Source organism: Rhipicephalus microplus, chromosome 4 (genome assembly GCF_043290135.1).
Source record: "Rhipicephalus microplus isolate Deutch F79 chromosome 4, USDA_Rmic, whole genome shotgun sequence".
Lineage (NCBI taxonomy): Eukaryota > Metazoa > Arthropoda > Arachnida > Ixodida > Ixodidae > Rhipicephalus > Rhipicephalus microplus.
In genome coordinates, this window is record NC_134703.1 from 31,374,661 (window position 1) to 31,396,302 (window position 21,642).

Sequence of the window (21,642 nt, forward strand, 5' to 3'; positions counted from 1 at the left end):
TTGACACTGGTCCAATGAGAGTGAGCGCGTTCGCCCCCCCCCCTCCCTATATTCTTCATTTATTCATGTCTGCTTGTGCACACTTACGTAAGCATAAACACACAACGTACGTGCGAACGAACATACACGGACAGTGTGTTCACGATGATTATGTGTTCCCCATTATGATTGGCAGGCTCTCATCTGAGCTTGCCAAGTACGTTCTTTGTGAATGCGCACACAAAATCTTGCGCTTCGGGATACTGTTCGAACGCCAGCATAATAGGGGAGAGCATATAGTACTGGGATGAACGGTATCTGGTTGTCTTGCGTCAGTCGCGTTGCGTAATTGACGATTGATTGATTGATATGTGGGGTTTAACGTCCCAAAACCACCACATGATTATGAGAGACGCCGTAGTGGAGGGCTCCGGAAATTTCGACCACCTGGGGTTCTTTAACGTGCACCCAAATCTGAGCACACGGGCCTACAACATTTCCGCCTCCATCGGAAATGCAGCCGCCGCAGCCGGGATTCGAACCCGCGACCTGCGGGTCAGCAGCCGAGTACCTTAGCCACTAGACCACCGCGGCGGGGCGCGTAATTGACGATCGACGACAAGCAAACGTCGTCCCATCAGGAGCCGTCCTGGCGAGCTCACACAAAGGCTCCCAAATTCGCTTTTTTCTCAGTGTTTCGAGCCGTCTATAACGAAGCGTATATAGTGTTAGAGCGATGTCGATTACAGAAGAAAAAAAAAATAACAATGAAGTTGAGCAAAACGGCCGTGCGGTGGCGCCTGTTCCGGCTGCTTGAGTACACATAGTCGAGATAGGGTTCGTTCACGACATCCGGTGACTTTGGCCGAGCACTGTGTCGTCGTTGGCGTGCTCCAACGACGAGCAGCTGCCGCCGTGGAGTGCGCGCGTGCGCCTCTCGACGACTTCGCCGTTGGTCAAACCCGGTTTCCGTCCCGACGTTGTAACGTTCGCGCCATCGCGCTGCTGCTCACCGGCTCTAACGGCACCGTGCAACTATAGATTGCCACCTGTCATGTTTCAGAGCGGCCCGGTCGGTTTTTTATTACATTACGGGCAGCTTGCCACATCAACCCCCTTTCACCAGTGGCTTTTTTTTTTACTTGGAATGAAACGAGGGAGATCTTGAGGCACGCGCCCACGTTACACAAAGCAAACTGATCTAACGATGAAAACAAACGATAACTTTTTCGATTGATTTGTAGGGTTTAACGTCCCAAAACCAGCATATCATTATGAGAGACGCCGTAGTGGAGGGCTCCGGAAATTTTGACCACCTTGGGTTCTTTAACGTGCACCCAAATCTGAGCACACGGGCCTACAACATTTCCGCCTCCATCGGAAATGCAGAAACGATAACTTTGAATAACTCTCATAACTCCGCAAATTCGCCCTAATGTTCACGTCAGCAAGTCAGGTTGGAATAAAGACCAACACGGCGTGGGTCTTTTTGAAAGCCTCCCCTTTGTTGCACAACGTCACAGCTAGCAGAGCCTGCTAAGAAAATAAGCGAACGCGATAACGTTGGTCATCAGCCGCCGCCGACGTTCGGCGTTCCCTGCGCGATGCCCGCAAATATATTCCGGTCACGGGTTCCAATCCTGAAGTGTGCGCCGGGCGGGAGGGCGGGGGGAGTCGTCGTGCATGACATCCCAGCCTAGCTCGATGCATCCTGCGGATGGACTGCCGCCTTTCTTGCGCCGAAATCACGCATATACGGCGGTTCAAGGCCTCCGGACACATGTGGTGCGCGCGTGGAGTCAAGGGCCTGTGAACGTCACGTGTGCGGCAAGCAGTCGCACCTGCTCTTCTACCTGACCTGATGCGTTAATGGGGGTATAGCACGTCGATCTTTTAGTGGTCCGGACCAGAAGGACGCTTCTTTTACACCTTCTTTTTGCTGACTTGCATGTTCTTCAATTTACAGTGAAGCCCTCATGAAGCGTCAAGCTGTCCAACATGCGCACATTGCGTTCTTAAGGAAAAGCTATAGGAAGAAAATACCAAACTGTAAGTTCAGTGCTAAAGCGAAAGTCCTGCGAACCGGGTGACTTCAAGTGACGAACTGGCGTCGGCTCAACATCGCATCTTCCCTTCGTCTTTGCGAAACAAAAGGAATAAAAGTAAATTAATATATAAATAAATCAATAAAAACTAAGCGCTCTTGCCCTTTCGAGAAAATGGGGGCAAGCGAAGTTTGGCGCGTGCGTGCCTCACGCGCAAAAACTTTTTCTTTCTCGCTGTCAATATTTCCTTCTTTCTTTCTTTCTTTAAAAAAATATCTCAGTATTTTCACTTTTTCTTCTCTCTCTCTCTCTTTTTCTTTCTTCCTAGCTCTCTTTCTACCTCTGTTTCTGTTTTCCTCTGTTTCTTTTTTGTCCCTCTTTCTTTTTTTCTCTCTCTCCCTTTCTACTTTCTTTTTTTCTCCTTTTGTCCTTTCTCTTCATTTCTTTTTTTTTGTCTTTTTTTGCTCCTTTCTTTTCATATCCCGGCTGCGGCGGCTGCATTTCCGATGGAGGCGGAAATGTTGTAGGCCCGTGTGCTCAGATTTGGGTGCACGTTAAAGAACCCCAGGTGGTCGAAATTTCCGGAGCTCTCTACTACGGCGTCTCTCATAATCATATCGTGGTTTTGGAACGTTAAACCCCACAAATCAAATCAAAATCAATCAAATCAATTTGCTCCTTTCTTTATTTCTTTCTTTCGCATTGCGTAATTCTCCTTCCTTCCTAAATGTTATCTTTGGGAATAGGACCTTCATCCACGACGTGCTAGCAACACACACTTCAGTTGGTGCAGGCAACAACGGCGGCCACGCCTTCACACCCAGGCAAAACAATGAAATAAGGCGACTTGAAATGACGAGTCACCCCGATAAACGATAGGAGTGCTGTAGCATAAATGGCTGCTCGCCGAGAAGCGCACGACAGAGAGAGCCTGCAGCTACTGGAAAACGGCGCACACAAATAACGCACGTGAGCAGCGCACTTTTGACGGCTGCATTTCTATTTAATTGCAATCGCCGGCGCCGTGTTTTCGCATGCACTGCAAACCACTTCGCACCCCAAATGTGATGTTAGTCGTGAAATATAGATGTGCCGAGGTGTATATATGCCCTGTTACTGGAATGGTATGAAGCCTTTGTGTTCTGTACATGCTGTAAATAAATTTTTTTCTAAACATGACCCCACTCTCCCATAGTAGAGTACCTAGTACTCTAAATCGTTAACCACTTTTTTAAACACTTACATGACCCTACAAAAATGGTGTCATCTGCGAATCTGCGAAATCTGTGAATTGTAAAAGCTCCGCTTGAAAGGCGACCTTTGCGTGGTGTAAAGTGCATGGTAAGACGGCCACACCAAATGGCTGTTCCCTTAGTGGCATGGAGGCGGAAATGTTGTAGGCCCGTGTACTCAGATTTGGGTGCACGTTAAAGAACCCCAGGTGGTCAAAATTTCCGGAGCCCTCCACTACGGCGTCTCTCATAATCAAATAGTGGTTTTGGGACGTTAAACCCCACAATCAATCAATCAATCAATCAATCAATCAATCAATCAATCAATCAATCAATCAATCAATCAATCAATCCCTTCGAGTGGCTTCAGGCGAACGCATGAAATAACGCTTGAGTTTTTTTTTCTTGTTAATGCAGAACATTCTATAGTCGCACCTATAGGTACGACTACAGAATAGTCGCGAGTATACTCACAAATCCGGCGTTGGCGGTGTCGTCGACAACCACTGCGCATGCTCGCGTCTCGTGCCAGTTGTCCCTCCACAGCGTTGTCATCTTTCATATATGCTCGAGTGATTTTAATGCTTACACTCGAACAAAATTGCTCATGAGCGCGCTTGCTTTTTATCTACTAATAATGGTCAGGACCAGGTTGATTGGCGGTACATTCAGGAGTGGCCTTTGCCCTGCCATGCTACTGCTGCTGATTAGGTTGATGATGATACGTTCAGAGAGTTGGCTATATCTTCCGGTCGACGAAAGCGCATGTATATGTCGGCTGCAGACGCATGCTCTCACGCTTGAACGCGCTGTCGCCAATGCAAGGCTTCCAGACCGTATGTCACTTATACACCCTGCATCTGCTTAAACAAACAAACAAACAAACAAACAAACAAACAAACAAACAAACAAACAAACAAACAAACAAACAAACCCGAGAAAAAACGCGTTCACAGTGTCCATTTAGATCTGCATTTAGGATGACTGCCAGTTGGGCGTGTTGGTAAAGGTTCATGATGAAACAAGCGCAGAAATACACACACTCAGAGAGGACACAGACAAGATCTGCATCCTTGATATTTCTGGGCTTATTCATCGAGTGCCGTCAAGCCCGCAGGCGAAAGCTCGAAGCCCGGTTTCCTCTCGTGCCGGGAGCCTTTGTTGGCGAAAGGATTTGGTGCCTCCGTGTAAGGGTTGCGTATCGAGATAGGCGCGTTCCTTGCAGAGGTATCTGCATCCGGCACGCTTGTGCGACCGACATAAAGTGTTCCGTGTTTACTTCCTGTCCTCAGTACGGCACAAAGAAAACTCGCGTATACGCATCCGATGTCTTCACTGTTTGCGGCAGACAACATGCCTCCGTTTCAAAACACACTCGAACAGCGAAGTACCCGAACATTTCACGTGTCGACAATATTTACGTGTAGACATTTCGTCATGAAATAAAAAAAAGAAAAGACAGCTTCGCACTATTGGTGCTATGTCTTAAGAAAATGGGAAGTTGGCCGGCGTTCTTGTTCCTTTCGTCCTTCTTTTTTCCCTCCCTCTCTATCTTTTCTCTCCTCTCTATTTTGTCTATGTTTTCTATATGTTTATATCTACGTCTTTCTTGCTCTCAATTTCAATTTTTTAGAACTATGACATGTTTCACCCTTTCCCAGCCTCTTTTCAGTTCCCCTCACCCTCACATCTATCCTCCACACACTAACTCGCCTTTCCAGTCCCCTTAATATACTATAAAAGAAGACTATGCTGTGCCCAGCTTAAGTGAGTTGACCGAATGTTTAAGACGTTCGCCTTTACACCATAGGTGCACAAATTCTAATCCGACATCTCTTTTTCTTTCTGCATTCCTTTTCCTTTCTTGCTCTATCTCTGTAATCCAGCCTTCTCTCATTCATCACAGTTACAGCATCCCACGCCGGGAAAATAGGCACACGTTTTCTGGGAGCGAAGATGACGAAGATGGAGATGAAGAAAGTGCGTGTCGGTGGACAAAGATACTTTATGTTCACAGATTAAGCACTCACGTTCGGCTTAAACGGCACCGCAGTAAAAAAAAAATGCTATTGTCATCTTGATTTTCTCATTAAATGCGGAGCATTTCTTGGTGAACTTCGACGACATTGAGCGTATCTATCTATCTATCTATCTATCTATCTATCTATCTATCTATCTATCTATCTATCTATCTATCTATCTATCTATCTATCTATCTATCTATCTATCTATCTGTCTGTCTGTCTGTCTGTCTGTCTGTCTGTCTGTCTGTCTGTCTGTCTGTCTGTCTGTCTGTCTGTCTGTCTGTCTGTCTGTCTATCTATCTATCTATCTATCTATCTATCTATCTATCTATCTATCTATCTATCTATCTATCTATCTATCTATCTATCTATCTATCTATCTATCTATCTATCTATCTATCTATCTATCTATCTATCTATCTATCTATCTATCTATCTATCTATCTATCTATCTATCTAGCTATACATCTATCTATACATCTATCCATCTATCCATGTATCTATCTATCCGTTTGCGTTTGGGTGCTCTTGTGGTCACCCCCTTAACTTGGCATGAACCGAAATTGGCATGGGAGGGTAAGATGGCTTGACGAGAATGACGCGCTGGTCAAGGCATGATTAATGTCACAATCCCGTCGCGTATACGTCGTCAAACACTTCCCGCCAGAAAGTGGCACATAACAACGGGCGGGTATGTGCCGCTGGCATATGCCACAGGTGATTGACACTTAGTAACTACCCAGGAACGACGAGAACAGACATGGGCGATTTCAACCCGACGAATGCAAAGAATAAAGTCATGGTCCCAGCTGGAATCAAACCCAAACATTCTGCGTGGCAATGAGGCATTTTACAACAGAGCTACGCCTAGGTCTCGGAACTACTTTTCAAATAAACGCTAATCTTCGTGAAACGTCAATAGTGGTTGCAGTGCCGCCTACCCAATTTTATAAACATTACATATGTACTCCTTTGATTCAGCCGTTCAGATTTGGGTGCACGTTAAAGAACCCCAGGTGGTCAAAATTTCCGGAGCCCTCCACTACGGCGTCTCTCATAATCATATGGTGGTTTTGGGACGTTAAACCCCACAAATCAATCAATTGATTCAGCCGTAACGTCGGGTTAATGTCAACTGTGGTTAGTTGCCATGCGCTGAGGTTGATTTATGTAGCAGTTTCCAGGACCAGCATCTTGCGAGCATTAGCGCTTCATATCAGCTTCTGGTGTTGGTATATAATACGCATGTTCCAGTCGGCATAGTTGCGCGAGTGCAAACAGCTGGTTATATCAACGTACGCAACCCTGAAACATATGTATGTGCGTGCAACATTTGTACATATATTCAGCATCATTTCAAGGCGTGTCGCTCAATAAATAAAAAAAAATTGCAACACGGTGACCTTTCCTCTGCATGCTTCGCATAACGTCGATTCCCAGGTACGTGTTATCTGCCGAATATTTTTAGTAATGAGCCTTTGATCTCGTAATTAACGACAACAATGGGTCGAAAGTATAGTTTATGAGCTGAAACTGCTTCGCTTTATTTCTCCTGCCCCGGCGCGGTAGTCTAGTGGCTAAGGTGCTCGGTTGCTGACTCGCAGGTCGCGGGATCGAATCCCGGCTGCGGCGGCTGCATTTCCGATGGAGGCGGGAATGTTGTAGGCCCGTGTGCTCAGATTTGGGTGCACGTTAAAGAATCCCGGGTGGTCGAAATTTCCGCAGCCCTCCACTACGGCGTCCCTCAAAATTATATGCCGGTGTTTTGAACGTTAAACCCCACATATCAATCGCTTTAGTTCTCGTATACGATGGAGCGAGTGCGTTGGCTTTGCAATTTCTAGTGGCAGAAGACGAAGCGCCGCCTCGTCGGAAGATAAGGGGGACAAAGCGAGCGAGAGGCGACAACAGCCGCCTTCTCGTTCGTTAATACGTACGTACACAAGCCGAGATAAGCGCGCGGCAAGCCAAACACAGCACGCCATTCCGGTTACGCAACGAGCGCGCGGCGGGCGGCGACTCGGTGCGTCTCTCTCTGCTGCGCCAGCGACAGTTAACGGCCTTTTCGGGCGAACGCTGTAGCGGAGACGACCGGCGGAGGAAAAAAAAAAAAAAAAGCGAACTGAGGGACGACGCACGATCACTCATATTCAACGCCTCTATCGCGGTTACTTGTGCCTCGCAATTTTCGCACGACACTTTTGGTGCCAAATAATCTTATACGGGGCGGCCCATTTTCGCCGAGAACCAAGTGGCGGGATTGGCGATATTCCTGCAAGGAACCGACATGAAAGGACGCTCGCCTACATTCATTTATATCTGCGCGACAGAATGTGCCCGGAAGCACCGAAAATATTCTGCTAAAGCGCCTCTTGCGCTGTTGTGCGTTGCCTATCAATGAACTGTTAGCAAGGGCGTCTGCAGGGTGGATGCCGAAGAAGCAGCTGCCCAATCCCCCAAACCTGACCAGCGCTCCCCCTCCTCTCCACGCGATGCATCACGGGTTTGGAACTTTGTACGTCACAAGCCAAGCTCTCACCGACGTCGAAATGACTGTTAGTCCACGCACAGATATTTCCCTTCTTTATTAAACACATGAGATGACAGGCACCGCAATAAACAGGGACGGACAAAAGTTGCACGACGATTAATTGCGGCCGTCCCTTGTGCACCTCTCCGTCGTTGCTTCTCGCGCTCACCAGGTACGTGTTTCAGCATGCTCGAACGAGAACGTTTAATGTATACAGTGTTGTCACGTTTGGATATATACTGCCAAATTGGCCTAAAAAATAGTGTCGACTTGGGGGACATGGCTAAGCTGCTATACTTGAATATAGTGTGCTATTACACTCTAAGTTGGGCGACTGAAAATCGGCAACTCTTGTTTGGGCCGTCATGATCAACGCTGCAGAGGTGACCCTCACTGAGCCGCAACAAATCTCAAAAGGCGCATTCACGTTTAGCCTTGAAGTGGCCGAATGCGGCGAAATTGACCAGAAATCCGTATACGCTTTATCGCCTATAAGCGAGCGAAAAACCATGCGCTGAGCACGGTCGGTTTGTAGAATCATTTTCACCCCAGCGACAATGGAACGCCTTCCGGCGTTTCCGGGAGCTGTAATTTGGCTTTACTAACACACGAACGACGTCCTTTCAAGCAGCAATTTCACAATGGAGACGGAAGAATTGGATGTGTATACTTTTTGTACATGTACAAGCGGGCCTTCGTTTATCGGGACCGTCTGTCATTTCGTCGATTAGCCGTTAATGTCGTTTTTAATCAGATTGTAGGCACAACGTGTACATTTGCTGCAGAGCCTATACACAAGTTCGAGCACGTATGCTGAAAAGAATGGTGAGCTATCCACGTCGTGAATAATGAGCTCGCCCGTTTTACCCAATATCTGCATGGTTTCGGCACCTGTGCTTCCCGCTCGTGCTTGGCGTGACATCTGCGTTGCCTGGAGCAAGATCACCGAAAATCATTTATCTCTTTATCTACTACATTATCTACCGCGATGAGAAACTGGTTATACTGCTTGACCAAAGGTCATGATATCGAATCCCAGCCGCATTACCGTGAAGCCAAAATCCTATAGCAGAAGTCTGCTAGCTCATAGATAAGGCGAGCGTTGAAAAACTCAGGCGGTCGCAATTTCCGAAGCGCTCGACCTGTCAATCATTTCGTCGTTTTGGAACTTCGAGTATTGTTATTTTTTTGGCGCTTCTTCTGCTCTATCTTTGAATGCCGGAACAACATCACATTATACATGTACAAGTGGGCATTTTTTTTTTAATTTGAAGGCGATGAACTGAATTCGGCGCATCAAGTGAACAATTTTCACAAGGAAGGCTGCGAAGGCTGGTGGCTATGATCATAGCATTTGTCTCGCAAAGCACGAAAAGTAACAATTCACTATGTTTTGCTTCATGAGTAAAATACTGCAGAGTTGGTGATAACTGGTCCTATACAACACCTCGCCCCACCGCGGTGGTCTATAGTGGCTATAAGGTACTCGGCTGCTGACCCGCAGGTCGCGGGATCGAATCCCGGCTGCGGCGGCTGCATTTCCGATGGAGGCGAAAATGTTGTAGGCCCGTGTGCTCAGATTTGGGTGCACGTTAAAGAACCCCATGCAGGTGGTCAAAATTTCCGGAGCCCCTCCACTACGGCGTCCCCCATAATCATATGGTGGTTTTGGGACGTTAAACCCCACATATAAATCAATCAATCAATTATACAACACCTCGCATAGAAAGGTCGTTTTCCAAAAGCAAGCGAATGGTGAGGCGTAGTTTGCAGAATTCAGTTTTCATTTATTTTTACTTACCTTGTTGTGAATGCTTAAGAAAATAAGTGCCTGAAAATTGACACTTTCCAGTTATTTAGTGCAATCTGTTTGATATACTAACGATGGCTCGTACAAGGGACCGTAACACTGAAATGTGAAATTGTAAGTCGAAATAAAACTGCAGATAAGAATGACATGTCAGCTACATTTGCTATTTCATCTCTTTCGCTGCATTTGGGCTACAGTTTTTCTGGCTTTTGGCTATGCCACCTCATCTGACCTGGCAACACTGATACGTCACTGTTTTACCTCTTTTAACAGTTCTCATGTCTTGGCGTTTCAGTTCACGGGAGACCTCCACCCTTGCGAAAGTATTTTCTTGTTTTTTTGTGTGTTCAGACAGCCGAATATGCCACCCGGGTCCAAGGACATCGAGCCGTCACCTGACGCACCGCCGTCATCATCGACAGGGGTGGGATGGGGCCATGGAGATGGATGGGGCAGGGGTTAATCTCCTCTTCTCCTCGCCTTGCCCGAAGGAAACTGGTGGACTTTTAATAAAGTTTATTCATTAATTCAGTCAACCGTGACGGACGCTGTATGTACAGTACACTAGTGCACTAATAATTTTACAAAACACCTAATGAACTTAAGGTATTTTTAAATAAAATAAATCAATGCAGAACATAAAATATTCTGGAACGACAAAATGATACACACAAATATGAATTTTCCAGATTTTTCGGAGCGTATAACCCTGAAGGAATTCGTTTGCATTGCCTTGTACGTGCATTGGTTGTCTTATCGAATTCAGTGGTGGGCAACTGGTTGTGCTGTCCGCTCCGCGCAGCCATGCATGTCTGTCAGTGCCGGATAACAATATCCGGGGTTGTAAGCGCCGAAATTGCGATAACGAGGGACACCATTGTGGACGGCTCCGGAAGTTTTATCCAACTGGTGTTCTTTCTCGCACTCGCAGCAGGCACACACTAGTAGACTTTAGCGGGAAAAAAGCAGCAACAAAGAACGACCAAACGAACACAGCGCCAACTATCAAACGAGTTTTATTGAAAAACATATACTCGTGTCAAGAGTCATAGTCTACATGTAAAGAGTTGAGATTTTGACTCCTTGGTTCTTTGCATGAGTATACACGTGCGAGTTATTCAATAAAGCTTAGTTGATAGTTTTAGCTGTGTTCGTTTGTTGTTCTTTTTTTTTTTGCGCTAAAGTCTGTAACAAGCCGCTCTTCTGATGCAAAGTACACGGACCTCAACTATTCCACCTCCATAAAAATACCACTGCCGCGGTTGAAGTTGAACCCGCGTCTTTCGGGTCAACATGCCGAGCCCCGTAACTATATACAAACGCGGCGGACGGTCTTGGGGATCGCGCCTGTCCTATAAGCACTGTCTAATCGTTTTAGGGTCGATGTCTCAGACTGCATATAGCTGCCTACGCCCTTTACCTTGTTGAAAACGTGTGAAGTGCTTGCAACAATACGCTTAGACAATCACTGCCAAGTCCGGAGTTTCGATCGAGCCGTGGATACAAGACACGCCTGTCCGTGAAAAATGCGGCGTGCCGATGCTCTCGAAGGCTATCCGCGCACTTTCCTCGGACGCCTCTGCGGGAGTCCACTGGCACTGTGCACGTGCCAAGCCTCACCGGAAAAAAAAGCGGTCTAAATAAAGCACTACGCGCTCAAGTCAGTGTGAGTCGTAGGAAAACGGGCACGACGAAGCGAGGCCGCATGGACCAAGTCTGTAAGTAACGAAACTGCAGTAATTAAGTTGCTTTTTTTTTGCCGTAACGAGTAATGTGAGTAATTATTCCACGCGGACAATTTCAAGAAAATTACTCGTTACTTCCACAACCCATTTTGACTACAATACAGCATGTTATCCTGCCTACACTGCATGCAAAAATGAACCAAACGAAAGAAAAATAACAGATAAGTCGATTTGAGTGCAAAACCTCGAGATCGGAAACGGGGCAGGCCCACAGAAAAGCCGTGTAGCAACCGAACCCGAAGCCTTGAAAAACGTTACGGGAAGGCCACGATTTGCGAAACTAGAGTGTCATTCATGCATGAGTTACTGCACGAACGGTGAACGATTACAAAAAAAAAAAAAAACTTCAAAGTAAGCAATATTAATGTAACGTCAGTGCTTCCGGCCGCCCCTAACTTAAAACATAACTTATTTACATTTTCAATATTTAGGGAAGGTAAATAGTAATGTAATTATATACTATAAGGAATACTTGTACAATAACTTGTGCGGACATGTTTTACTTCTCGCGATAGATTACACCTTGTTCTTGTAAATTGGCAAGGCTTGTCAAATTAGTATGATTCAGATGTCACGTCACGCAGAAATCATTATAGTAATAGCGGCCGTATTAGGTGCCTCAATTACGATATGATTGTTACGCATGCTGTACGTAGTCCAACGCCCCGCACATTTCAACCACCTGGGATTTTTCAATGTGCACCTGATTCTAAGAACGCGCGCATTCTTTGCATTTCGTTTTGATCGAAATCAATCAATCAATCAAAAAAAAAAAGAAAATGTGACCACCTGGGCGGGTTCGAACACGCGCCTTTTGTGTCACCAGACGAGCGCCACCACCACTGCGTTTTGTTGAACTCGATTGTGACCCTGTTGTGACCCTGGTGAGCAGTGACTCTTTTTCTTAAATAAATGTATATAAAGAGAAGTTGGTGCCAATGTGTGGCACCAGCTATACTCCTCTTCTCTTGCACAAAAGTCGACATAGCATATTTTGTAGCAAACACAAGGCTATACATATGTACATAGCACAACGCTTACGCAATGAGTCCACATTTTTCTATACACAGCGTCTACACCACACAGAAATGCGATTGATTTGTGGGGTTTAACGTCCCAAAACCACCATATGATTATGAGAGACGCCGTAGTGGAGGGCTCCGGAAATATTGACCACCTGGGGTTCTTTAACGTGCACCCAAATCTGAGCACACGGGCCTACAACATTTCCGCCTCCATCGGAAATGCAGCCGCCGCAGCCGGGATCACACAGAAATGCGTCCACATTACATAGAATTATGTCCTCACCACGCAGAGTTTGTAAAAACGCAAGTAATCACGCCAATTTATAAGGGTTCACACGAAACATCCTATATTCGCGCCATTTATCACTTTATTTCTTTTTTGTGTGTGTTCCGTCACTGCGTTTGGCTTGAACACCTCTCCCGAGTTCTGCGGTTCAATCCCGTGATTCGCGGTCGCACCGCTCACGTGCATGGTTCGCATGGCGGACGTCTCCGCTGCTGCGGGAGCAAGAGCGCATATCGCTTACCGCATGAAGTATGAACTGTGGGACCGTGCGGCATTTTGCAGTGGTGTCACAAGATTGGAGCGTATTTTCCATTCCGAGAAGCGTCTTGTCGGTGTGAGAGAGTTCGTATAGTTCTCCCAAATATGAGTCCCACATCTGTTCGTATGATCACGGAAAATTATTGGACATGTAAATCTGAGCCACGATATCCACCCCCCCCCCCCCCTTCACCGCTACCTCTCTCCTGCTAAGCCCCTTCTACTACCACCTGCCTCACACCTCCTCTTCACGATCGCATCCAATCTCTCCCAGCTAATCATCCAAGCTCTACACGACGGAAAAGAGGTTATAACCATAAGTTTCCGCACGAGGGGCCGCCTCCATCCCTCCCCTAGACAACTATAGGAGGGGCCGCAAAGTCTGCCCCACAATTGAGGCACCCTCCTGGTCAACCAGAAGTGGGGCCACTTCGATGAACCTTCACTCACCCCCCCCCCCCCCCGCCCTCCTTCGAACCCCTGCGCACGCCTATGGTTATAACAGCTCTGTTGTGAACCTGGCTTGGTCCACAGCGAGCTGTTCTCCCATTGGCTGAGATTGTTCTCTCACTGTCTTCCTTTCTAAAATATAAATGCTCACAGCCCTGGTAGTAATGTCGTTACGGAGTTCAAATGCGGACCCGAGGGTCATGGGATCGAATCCCGGCCATGGGGGCCGCATTTAGATGCAGGCAATGTGCCAGAAGCCCGTGTGCTTATATTTAGGTGCACGTTAAAAACCCCCCTCCCCCGTGGTCAAATTTTCTTTTATCCCCTTCGGCATCTCTTAAAACCATATTGTGATTTCGTGACCTAAAACCTCAAGAAGTATATGTTAAGAATCACGACACTACCCCAAGTATAAACGCAGAAGTGAAAATTCTATCACGTTTTGGCTCCTCATACGGCAATCTTGTTCACAATAAAAACCCGATGAAAGGTGTTTTTTGCGCAATTAAGTACACTTCAATGCTTGACGCAAGCAGCGCGTATATAGTCATCGCCATTGTCCTTCCGTTATTTCCATTCAATGTGGTCTGAATGCAAGCGTTGACGTAAGCTTCTTTCCTTTTTTTTTTTCCTTGGCTAAAGAGATATGCACTTGCCCCCAGTATTGCGGCTTGTATCCATATGCTCAGCGAGAGCATTGACCACGTACCGTTACCGGACGCCACAATCGCGCTGTTTCACACGTTTTTCAATCTCATTGGTCGTATCAATATACTTGCGTTCACAGCCCCTGCAAGGTATGACGTAGACTACACCAGAAAAACTTTAATGTGACAGCTTATCTTTTACTCTTACTGACACGTTCCTTATAATTTGCATTGTCAGCCTAATAGAGAGAGAGAGAGAGAGTAGCGGGCATCACACTCCTGCGCATAGAGTTCAATTAAGAAAGAAAGAACAGCATCTCAGCAGAGCGCATACAGGGCGGAGCGGCGGCAATCTCGCAGTACAGATTGCATGAACAACTTACGTAATAGAAGAGCAGGACATCGACAGTGCTGACGGCGGCGCGTTGCCGTTGTTGCCTGAAGCGGCGACCGTTCCACGCAGGTTCGTCGGAGGGCGGCTCGTCGGTGAGCCAGCTGACCGTCGTTCGGGACAGGGCCACGAAACATACGGTCACGCACCCACTGTCCGGTGTCATGGTCGTCCACAGGACACTTCAGCCCAGCACCACGCCAGTCTCACCGTTTACAGTGGTACCCGCAAATCGGCCTAAGCACACACTTTAATCGCCTGCATTCGGCAGGTGAGTTGATCGATCTTCGAATCGGAAGCCGTTCCCGTGAGATAGCTCGTGTCCAACCCTGCACTCGGCTCGAGCAGGCAGAGTTTAAAGCGCGCTCCGTCTCACTTCTTTTCGCGTCCCGTCCCGCAGCGCAGCTGGATCAAAGGCGAACTTGAGTCCAGATTCGGACCTAATCACTGCGTCATCCCCAAAGCCCAGGCGAAGCAGCAAATCGCGAGTCTACGGACTCTGTCGCAGCGTTTTGCCGGGTGAGCGCCACGAGGGTCAATGTGCGCCCAAGAGGCGTTCGGTCTGCCACTTCACCGTTGGCGACGAGCGGAAAAAGAACGGCCCAGCCGCCGCGTCGGATCTGTCGAGCGACGCGCGAGCTGCCTCGTCTGGTGTGCGACTGAGCGACTCGCCGCCGACTGCCGGTGCCTCCTTTCGATGGAGAGAGAGAGAGGCGGCCGCCTGGGATCCAGCGACCACCCCACCTCCCGAACGGTACACTTCCCCTCGAGACACCGAGTGGGCTTTCACCCTTGCCTCCTTTCCATCCTGTCTGTACAGTTTTGCACCCCTCGAGAGTAGTAACCCCCCTCCCTCTTGGGAAGCGCACACAATGGAGCGCTCTTTTAGCCACCTGCCCGCCGCTCTTTTCTGGCTGTTTGCACGTCTGAATGTTGCTACGGGAGCCGCCGAGTGTGCGCGTACGCATTCGCTCGTGGACTTCAAGGACCTCGGTGGAGACGGGCCTCGGTTCCACCTGAGTCCGTGGTGCACCTTGTGTGCTCCGGAAATGCTTAGACCAAACACGCGAGTGCCGACTTATTCGCTTCTTTTGTCTTTCCTTTTCGGTTACCATTTAGAGCGTCAATTCCTGATTTTAGGTTAGGGCTCAACTCGGGTGTTGCTTAGACTCGTGCATGAAATATAGCACCATGTATGTCTCGCAGGTGTCGCATTCTATCTAATGACACCACATTAGGGGGAACTCGTATGAAGCATAAACGGTGTAGGGTGTTGACCCTCTTTTCCTACCAAACAGTAGTTCGAAATATTGCTGCAAACTGTTGCACAACACCTTAAAAAGCCTAGCTGAATGCAGCAGCCGCGATATTGTAATACCTTTCCAACGGTTAGAAGCTACGAACTTCTGTTATCCACTGCCTTTGAAATTTAAAGCAACCATTAAAATTCCTTTGTTAACCCAGGCTCGACCACAAATTCGATTTGCTCACCCAGACTGGACTGCGCAGCGTAATAAGAGCCGAAACAAACTGAAAAATAAAATGAAAAAAAGTACAAAGGGGACAGGGCAACCGGTCTGTAAGAGTTAATATCGGACAGTTGTTTGCTATATCTTGTATTCCTTGTCAAAAACATATCTTTTAGAAAAGGTGTACTCATTACCTTTTCGACGCGCCAAATGAGTTAATTACAGAAAGTTGAGATGATAAGCGTTATCGCGGAGCGCGTGTCCCTTGTTGTCTCTGTCCTATATAATTAGCTTCAAGGCTAAACGTTGTTAGAGTGCCTATTTGGTTAGGCTGTTTACCTTGAATACCGTGTAGCTATCATTCGCAACAGAATTCAAGACGCTCAAAGAGAGAATCTCTTCGAGGATACTGAAAGCTCTGAATTTCGCGTTCAGCTCTACGGGAAACTATAGAAACTATTGTATGCGAAGTTTTACAGACGGAATCAAAGCCTTTGTACACTGCTCTGTCCAACACGTAGAAGAGCCATCACAAAATCCTCCATAACGTTTTTCCCGTATATAGGTAAGAACTTTGACTGCGCAATCGTGGTGGACGTTGCGACAGTTGACATGACTGGCACATTTAGGTTGACATCCAGAATTATCCATCGGCCCGCTATGGCCTAAGCGGGCACCACCGTGTCGCATTCCTCTGCGATTATGCAGCCGTACGGGAGTCGAACGTATGACCTTGGACTTAGTGCGGCTGCAAGCGACCGAAAGCAACCGGTTTCTGCATATTGGATGATCCGCTCTGAAAGCCACAGCGAAGGTTACCATCTTCGTCGTGGAAGATGAGATCCGCAAGCTTTTGGCTGAAAAGCCCCCACGGCTCTTCGCTCGCAGAGCTATGTCGGATGTGCGCATTTCATCAATCATATAGGCGAGCTCCATCAGCACCCACCGCCAACTCGTTGTGACATATTGACTTTCGCGTGTGCTGTACAATTTGTGACGCCGATAAGCATGTCCATTGCGACATTCGGAAGGCGGTCGTCGTACGGAAGCACACGGCCAATCCAGCTGGTTTAAGAAGAATCGACGCTCGCTTGGAGACAATCGGAATCGTACTAGAGTGCGTGAATGAAGCAACTTTATTAGGTCCACAGCAGACGCGCGTTGACGCAGCGTCACCTGGCCAGGCCCACTATATTGAAACAAAGATCATCACTATAGTGGCGTAGCGAGGAAGTGGCCCGCCAGCTCCCCCTCCCTCGCTCCGAAACTTTTGGTCGCCATGGCATGGCATACAGGGCGAAATATGACCCCTTTAAGGGTGGGCCCCCTCCCCCAACGAAACCAAAAAGCCCCCCCTCACAAAAAAATAAAGAAGAAAAAGTAAAATTCTGCATACGCCCCTGCTCCATCATGGCGAGCCTCATAAGCATGTAGTGGTGATTTTGGCTCACGAAATCCCACAAATTATTCTGGAATCTTTTAGTATCGTAATGCTTCGTTCAAAGCCTTGTTCTTACAAGAATATTTTTCTCTTAACAGCGCACTTGTGAGAAAAGGAGCAGACTATGCTCCTACAGGGCGTCAACATAACATTGCATATACTTAACAAAGCGTGAATTAATGGTAATACATATGCAATAAAACTATATATTTATCGAGTTATTGCACCTAGCTGTATATTCGTCTCCTGCGCAACGAAGCCTCTTTTATGAGTATGCATGCATCAAGGAATCTGCTTTGATTTCTTGTACTTTCGCTATGCTTTGAAAGTGCCTATTTCTACGTTTATCATTATTTTGCATTGCGTTTGAAGCGTTTAAAGCTGGCAGCGTTTAGTAAATACACGGTTACAACTATTTAACGAGATATCATTACTAGCGAACAGATATATGCGCGTGGCGCAACGCGTCAGCGCGCGTTACATAGATCACGTACTTCCGCTCGCCTCGGTCGACTGATGCAGCAGCGGTATTAGGAGGATAGAAGTTTTGGACTTTTTGAGAGACGAATGAACAATAGTGTGGACGACGATAAGGAAAACGAAAAAACAGTGGCAGTGGCGCTATTTCTAAATGCGCAGAATTTCTTAGCAAACTTCGGCGAGTTTGTTCGTATCTATCTATCTATCTATCTATCTATCTATCTATCTATCTATCTATCTATCTATCTATCTATCTATCTATCTATCTATCTATCTATCTATCTATCTATCTATCTATCTATCTATCTATCTATCTATCTATCTATCTATCTATCTATCTATCTATCTATCTATCTGTCTGTCTATCTATCTGTCTATCTGTCTGTCTGTCTGTCTGTCTGTCTGTGTCTGTCTGTCTGTCTGTCTGTCTGTCTGTCTGTCTGTCTGTCTGTCTGTCTATCTATCTATCTATCTATCTATCTATCTATCTATCTATCTATCTATCTATCTATCTATCTATCTATCTATCTATCTATCTATCTATCTATCTATCTATCTATCTATCTATCCGCCTATGATTTTTAGCTCTCCTGGGCGTTTGTATTATGGGATCTATACCAAAATTGGTATGGCATAACGTGACTGTATGACGAGCATAAGTGACTAGTCATATCATGAAAATCATGACATAGATGTCATGAATGCCATGATTTACATATCACGGTCTTGTTGCTTCTGCGGAGGTTTCGTTCACATGCCATATCGCAAAACTGGTATGGTATGACATGACTGCATGGCGAACATAATTGACTGACCCTCACGTGGAAATTATGACATGCGCGTCATGCCAAAACATGACTACTTGCCACGCTCATGATGCGCTCGTGGTCGTTTCGCTGGTTTCCCATTCACCGAATTTGGTGTTGCGTGAGGTGAATGGATGATGAACGTATATGACTGGTGCAAACATCATATGCATGACATGCGTGTCATGTAAGAACATGACTATACGCCACGCTCATGATGCGCTCGCCGTAGTTTCGTTAGCTTCACATACACCAAATTTGGTATTACGTGACGTGAATGCATCGCGAAGGTGTATGAGTGGTGAAGACATGCGTGTCATGTAAGAACTTGACTATACGCCACGCTCATGATGCGCTCGCCGTCGTTTCGCTAGCTTCAAATACACCAAATTTGGTATTACGTGACGTGAATGCATCGCGAAGGTGTATAACTGGTGCAGACATGTCATGTAAGAACATGACTATACGCCACGCTCATGATACGCTCGCCGTCGTTTCGCTAGCTTCACATACACCAAATTTGGTATTACGTGACGTGAATGCATCGTGAAGGTGTATAACTGGTGCAGACATGTCATGTAAGAACATGACTATACGCCACGCTCATGATACGCTCGCCGTCGTTTCGCTAGCTTCACATACACCAAATTTGGTATTACGTGACGTGAATGCATCGCGAAGGTGTATAACTGGTGCAGACATGTCATGTAAGAACTTGACTATACGCCACGCTCATGATGCGCTCGCCGTCGTTTCGCTAGCTTCAAATACACCAAATTTGGTATTACGTGACGTGAATGCATCGCGAAGGTGTATAACTGGTGCAGACATGTCATGTAAGAACATGACTATACGCCACGCTCATGATACGCTCGCCGTCGTTTCGCTAGCTTCACATACACCAAACTTGGTATTACGTGACGTGAATGCATCGCGAAGGTGTATAACTGGTGCAGACATGTCATGTAAGAACATGATTATACGCCACGCTCATGATACGCTCGCCGTCGTTTCGCTAGCTTCACATACACCAAATTTGGTATTACGTGACGTGAATGCATCGCGAAGGTGTATAACTGGTGCAGACATGTCATGTAAGAACTTGACTATACGCCACGCTCATGATACGCTCGCCGTCGTTTCGCTAGCTTCACATACACCAAATTTGGTATTACGTGACGTGAATGCATCGCGAAGGTGTATAACTGGTGCAGACATGTCATGTAAGAACATGACTATACGCCACGCTCATGATACGCTCGCCGTCGTTTCGCTAGCTTCACATACACCAAACTTGGTATTACGTGACGTGAATGCATCGCGAAGGTGTATGAGTGGTGAAGACACGCGTGTCATTGTAGAACTTGACTATACGCCACGCTCATGATGCGCTCGCCGTCGTTTCGCTAGCTTCAAATACACCAAATTTGGTATTACGTGACGTGAATGCATCGCGAAGGTGTATAACTGGTGCAGACATGTCATGTAAGAACTTGACTATACGCCACGCTCATGATACGCTCGCCGTCATTTCGCTAGCTTCACATACACCAAATTTGGTATTACGTGACGTGAATGCATCGCGAAGGTGTATGAGTGGTGAAGACATGCGTGTCATGTAAGAACTTGACTATACGCCACGCTCATGATGCGCTCGCCGTCGTTTCGTTAGCTTCACATACACCAAATTTGGTATTACGTGACGTGAATGCATCGCGAAGGTGTATAACTGGTGCAGACATGTCATGTAAGAACATGACTATACGCCACGCTCATGATACGCTCGCCGTCGTTTCGCTAGCTTCATATACACCAAATTTGGTGTTACGTGACGTGAATGCATCGCGAAGGTGTATGAGTGGTGAAGACATGCGTGTCATGTAAGAACTTGACTATACGCCACGCTCATGATGCGCTCGCCGTCGTTTCGCTAGCTTCAAATACACCAAATTTGGTATTACGTGACGTGAATGCATCGCGAAGGTGTATAACTGGTGCAGACATGTCATGTAAGAACATGACTATACGCCACGCTCATGATACGCTCGCCGTCGTTTCGCTAGCTTCACATACACCAAACTTGGTATTACGTGACGTGAATGCATCGCGAAGGTGTATGAGTGGTGAAGACACGCGTGTCATGTAAGAACTTGACTATACGCCACGCTCATGATGCGCTCGCCGTCGTTTCGCTAGCTTCAAATACACCAAATTTGGTATTACGTGACGTGAATGCATCGCGAAGGTGTATAACTGGTGCAGACATGTCATGTAAGAACATGACTATACGCCACGCTCATGATGCGCTCGCCGTCGTTTCGTTAGCTTCACATACACCAAGTTTGGTATTACGTGACGTGAATGCATCGCGAAGGTGTATGAGTGGTGAAGACATGCGTGTCATGTAAGAACTTGACTATACGCCACGCTCATGATGCGCTCGCCGTCGTTTCGCTAGCTTCAAATACACCAAATTTGGTATTACGTGACGTGAATGCATCGCGAAGGTGTATAACTGGTGCAGACATGTCATGTAAGAACATGACTATACGCCACGCTCATGATACGCTCGCCATCGTTTCGCTAGCTTCACATACACCAAACTTGGTATTACGTGACGTGAATGCATCGCGAAGGTGTATGAGTGGTGAAGACATGCGTGTCATGTAAGAACTTGACTATACGCCACGCTCATGATGCGCTCGCCGTCGTTTCGCTAGCTTCAAATACACCAAATTTGGTATTACGTGACGTGAATGCATCGCGAAGGTGTATGAGTGGTGAAGACATGCGTGTCATGTAAGAACTTGACTATACGCCACGCTCATGATGCGCTCGCCGTCGTTTCGCTAGCTTCACATACACCAAACTTGGTATTACGTGACGTGAATGCATCGCGAAGGTGTATAACTGGTGCAGACATGTCATGTAAGAACATGACTATACGCCACGCTCATGATACGCTCGCCATCGTTTCGCTAGCTTCACATACACCAAACTTGGTATTACGTGACGTGAATGCAT

The 21,642-nt window shown here is 46.8% G+C and overlaps 1 protein-coding gene across 2 annotated transcripts in view; it reads right to left on the minus strand.

Annotated features, from left to right (window-relative positions):
• The window catches only part of LOC119171596 (uncharacterized), a 77,807-nt gene that overhangs the window by 13,214 nt on the left and 42,951 nt on the right, over nt 1-21,642 (minus strand). The window contains exon 1 of one of the 2 annotated variants that reach the window (XM_075892457.1): nt 14,415-15,080. The exons of the other annotated variant lie outside the window; for it this stretch is intronic. Within the exon in view, the coding sequence (XP_075748572.1) occupies nt 14,415-14,588 (174 nt within the window). The 5' untranslated portion in view covers nt 14,589-15,080. Of the gene's footprint in view, nt 1-14,414; nt 15,081-21,642 lie in introns of those variants that run through there. 2 annotated transcript variants of the gene reach the window in all.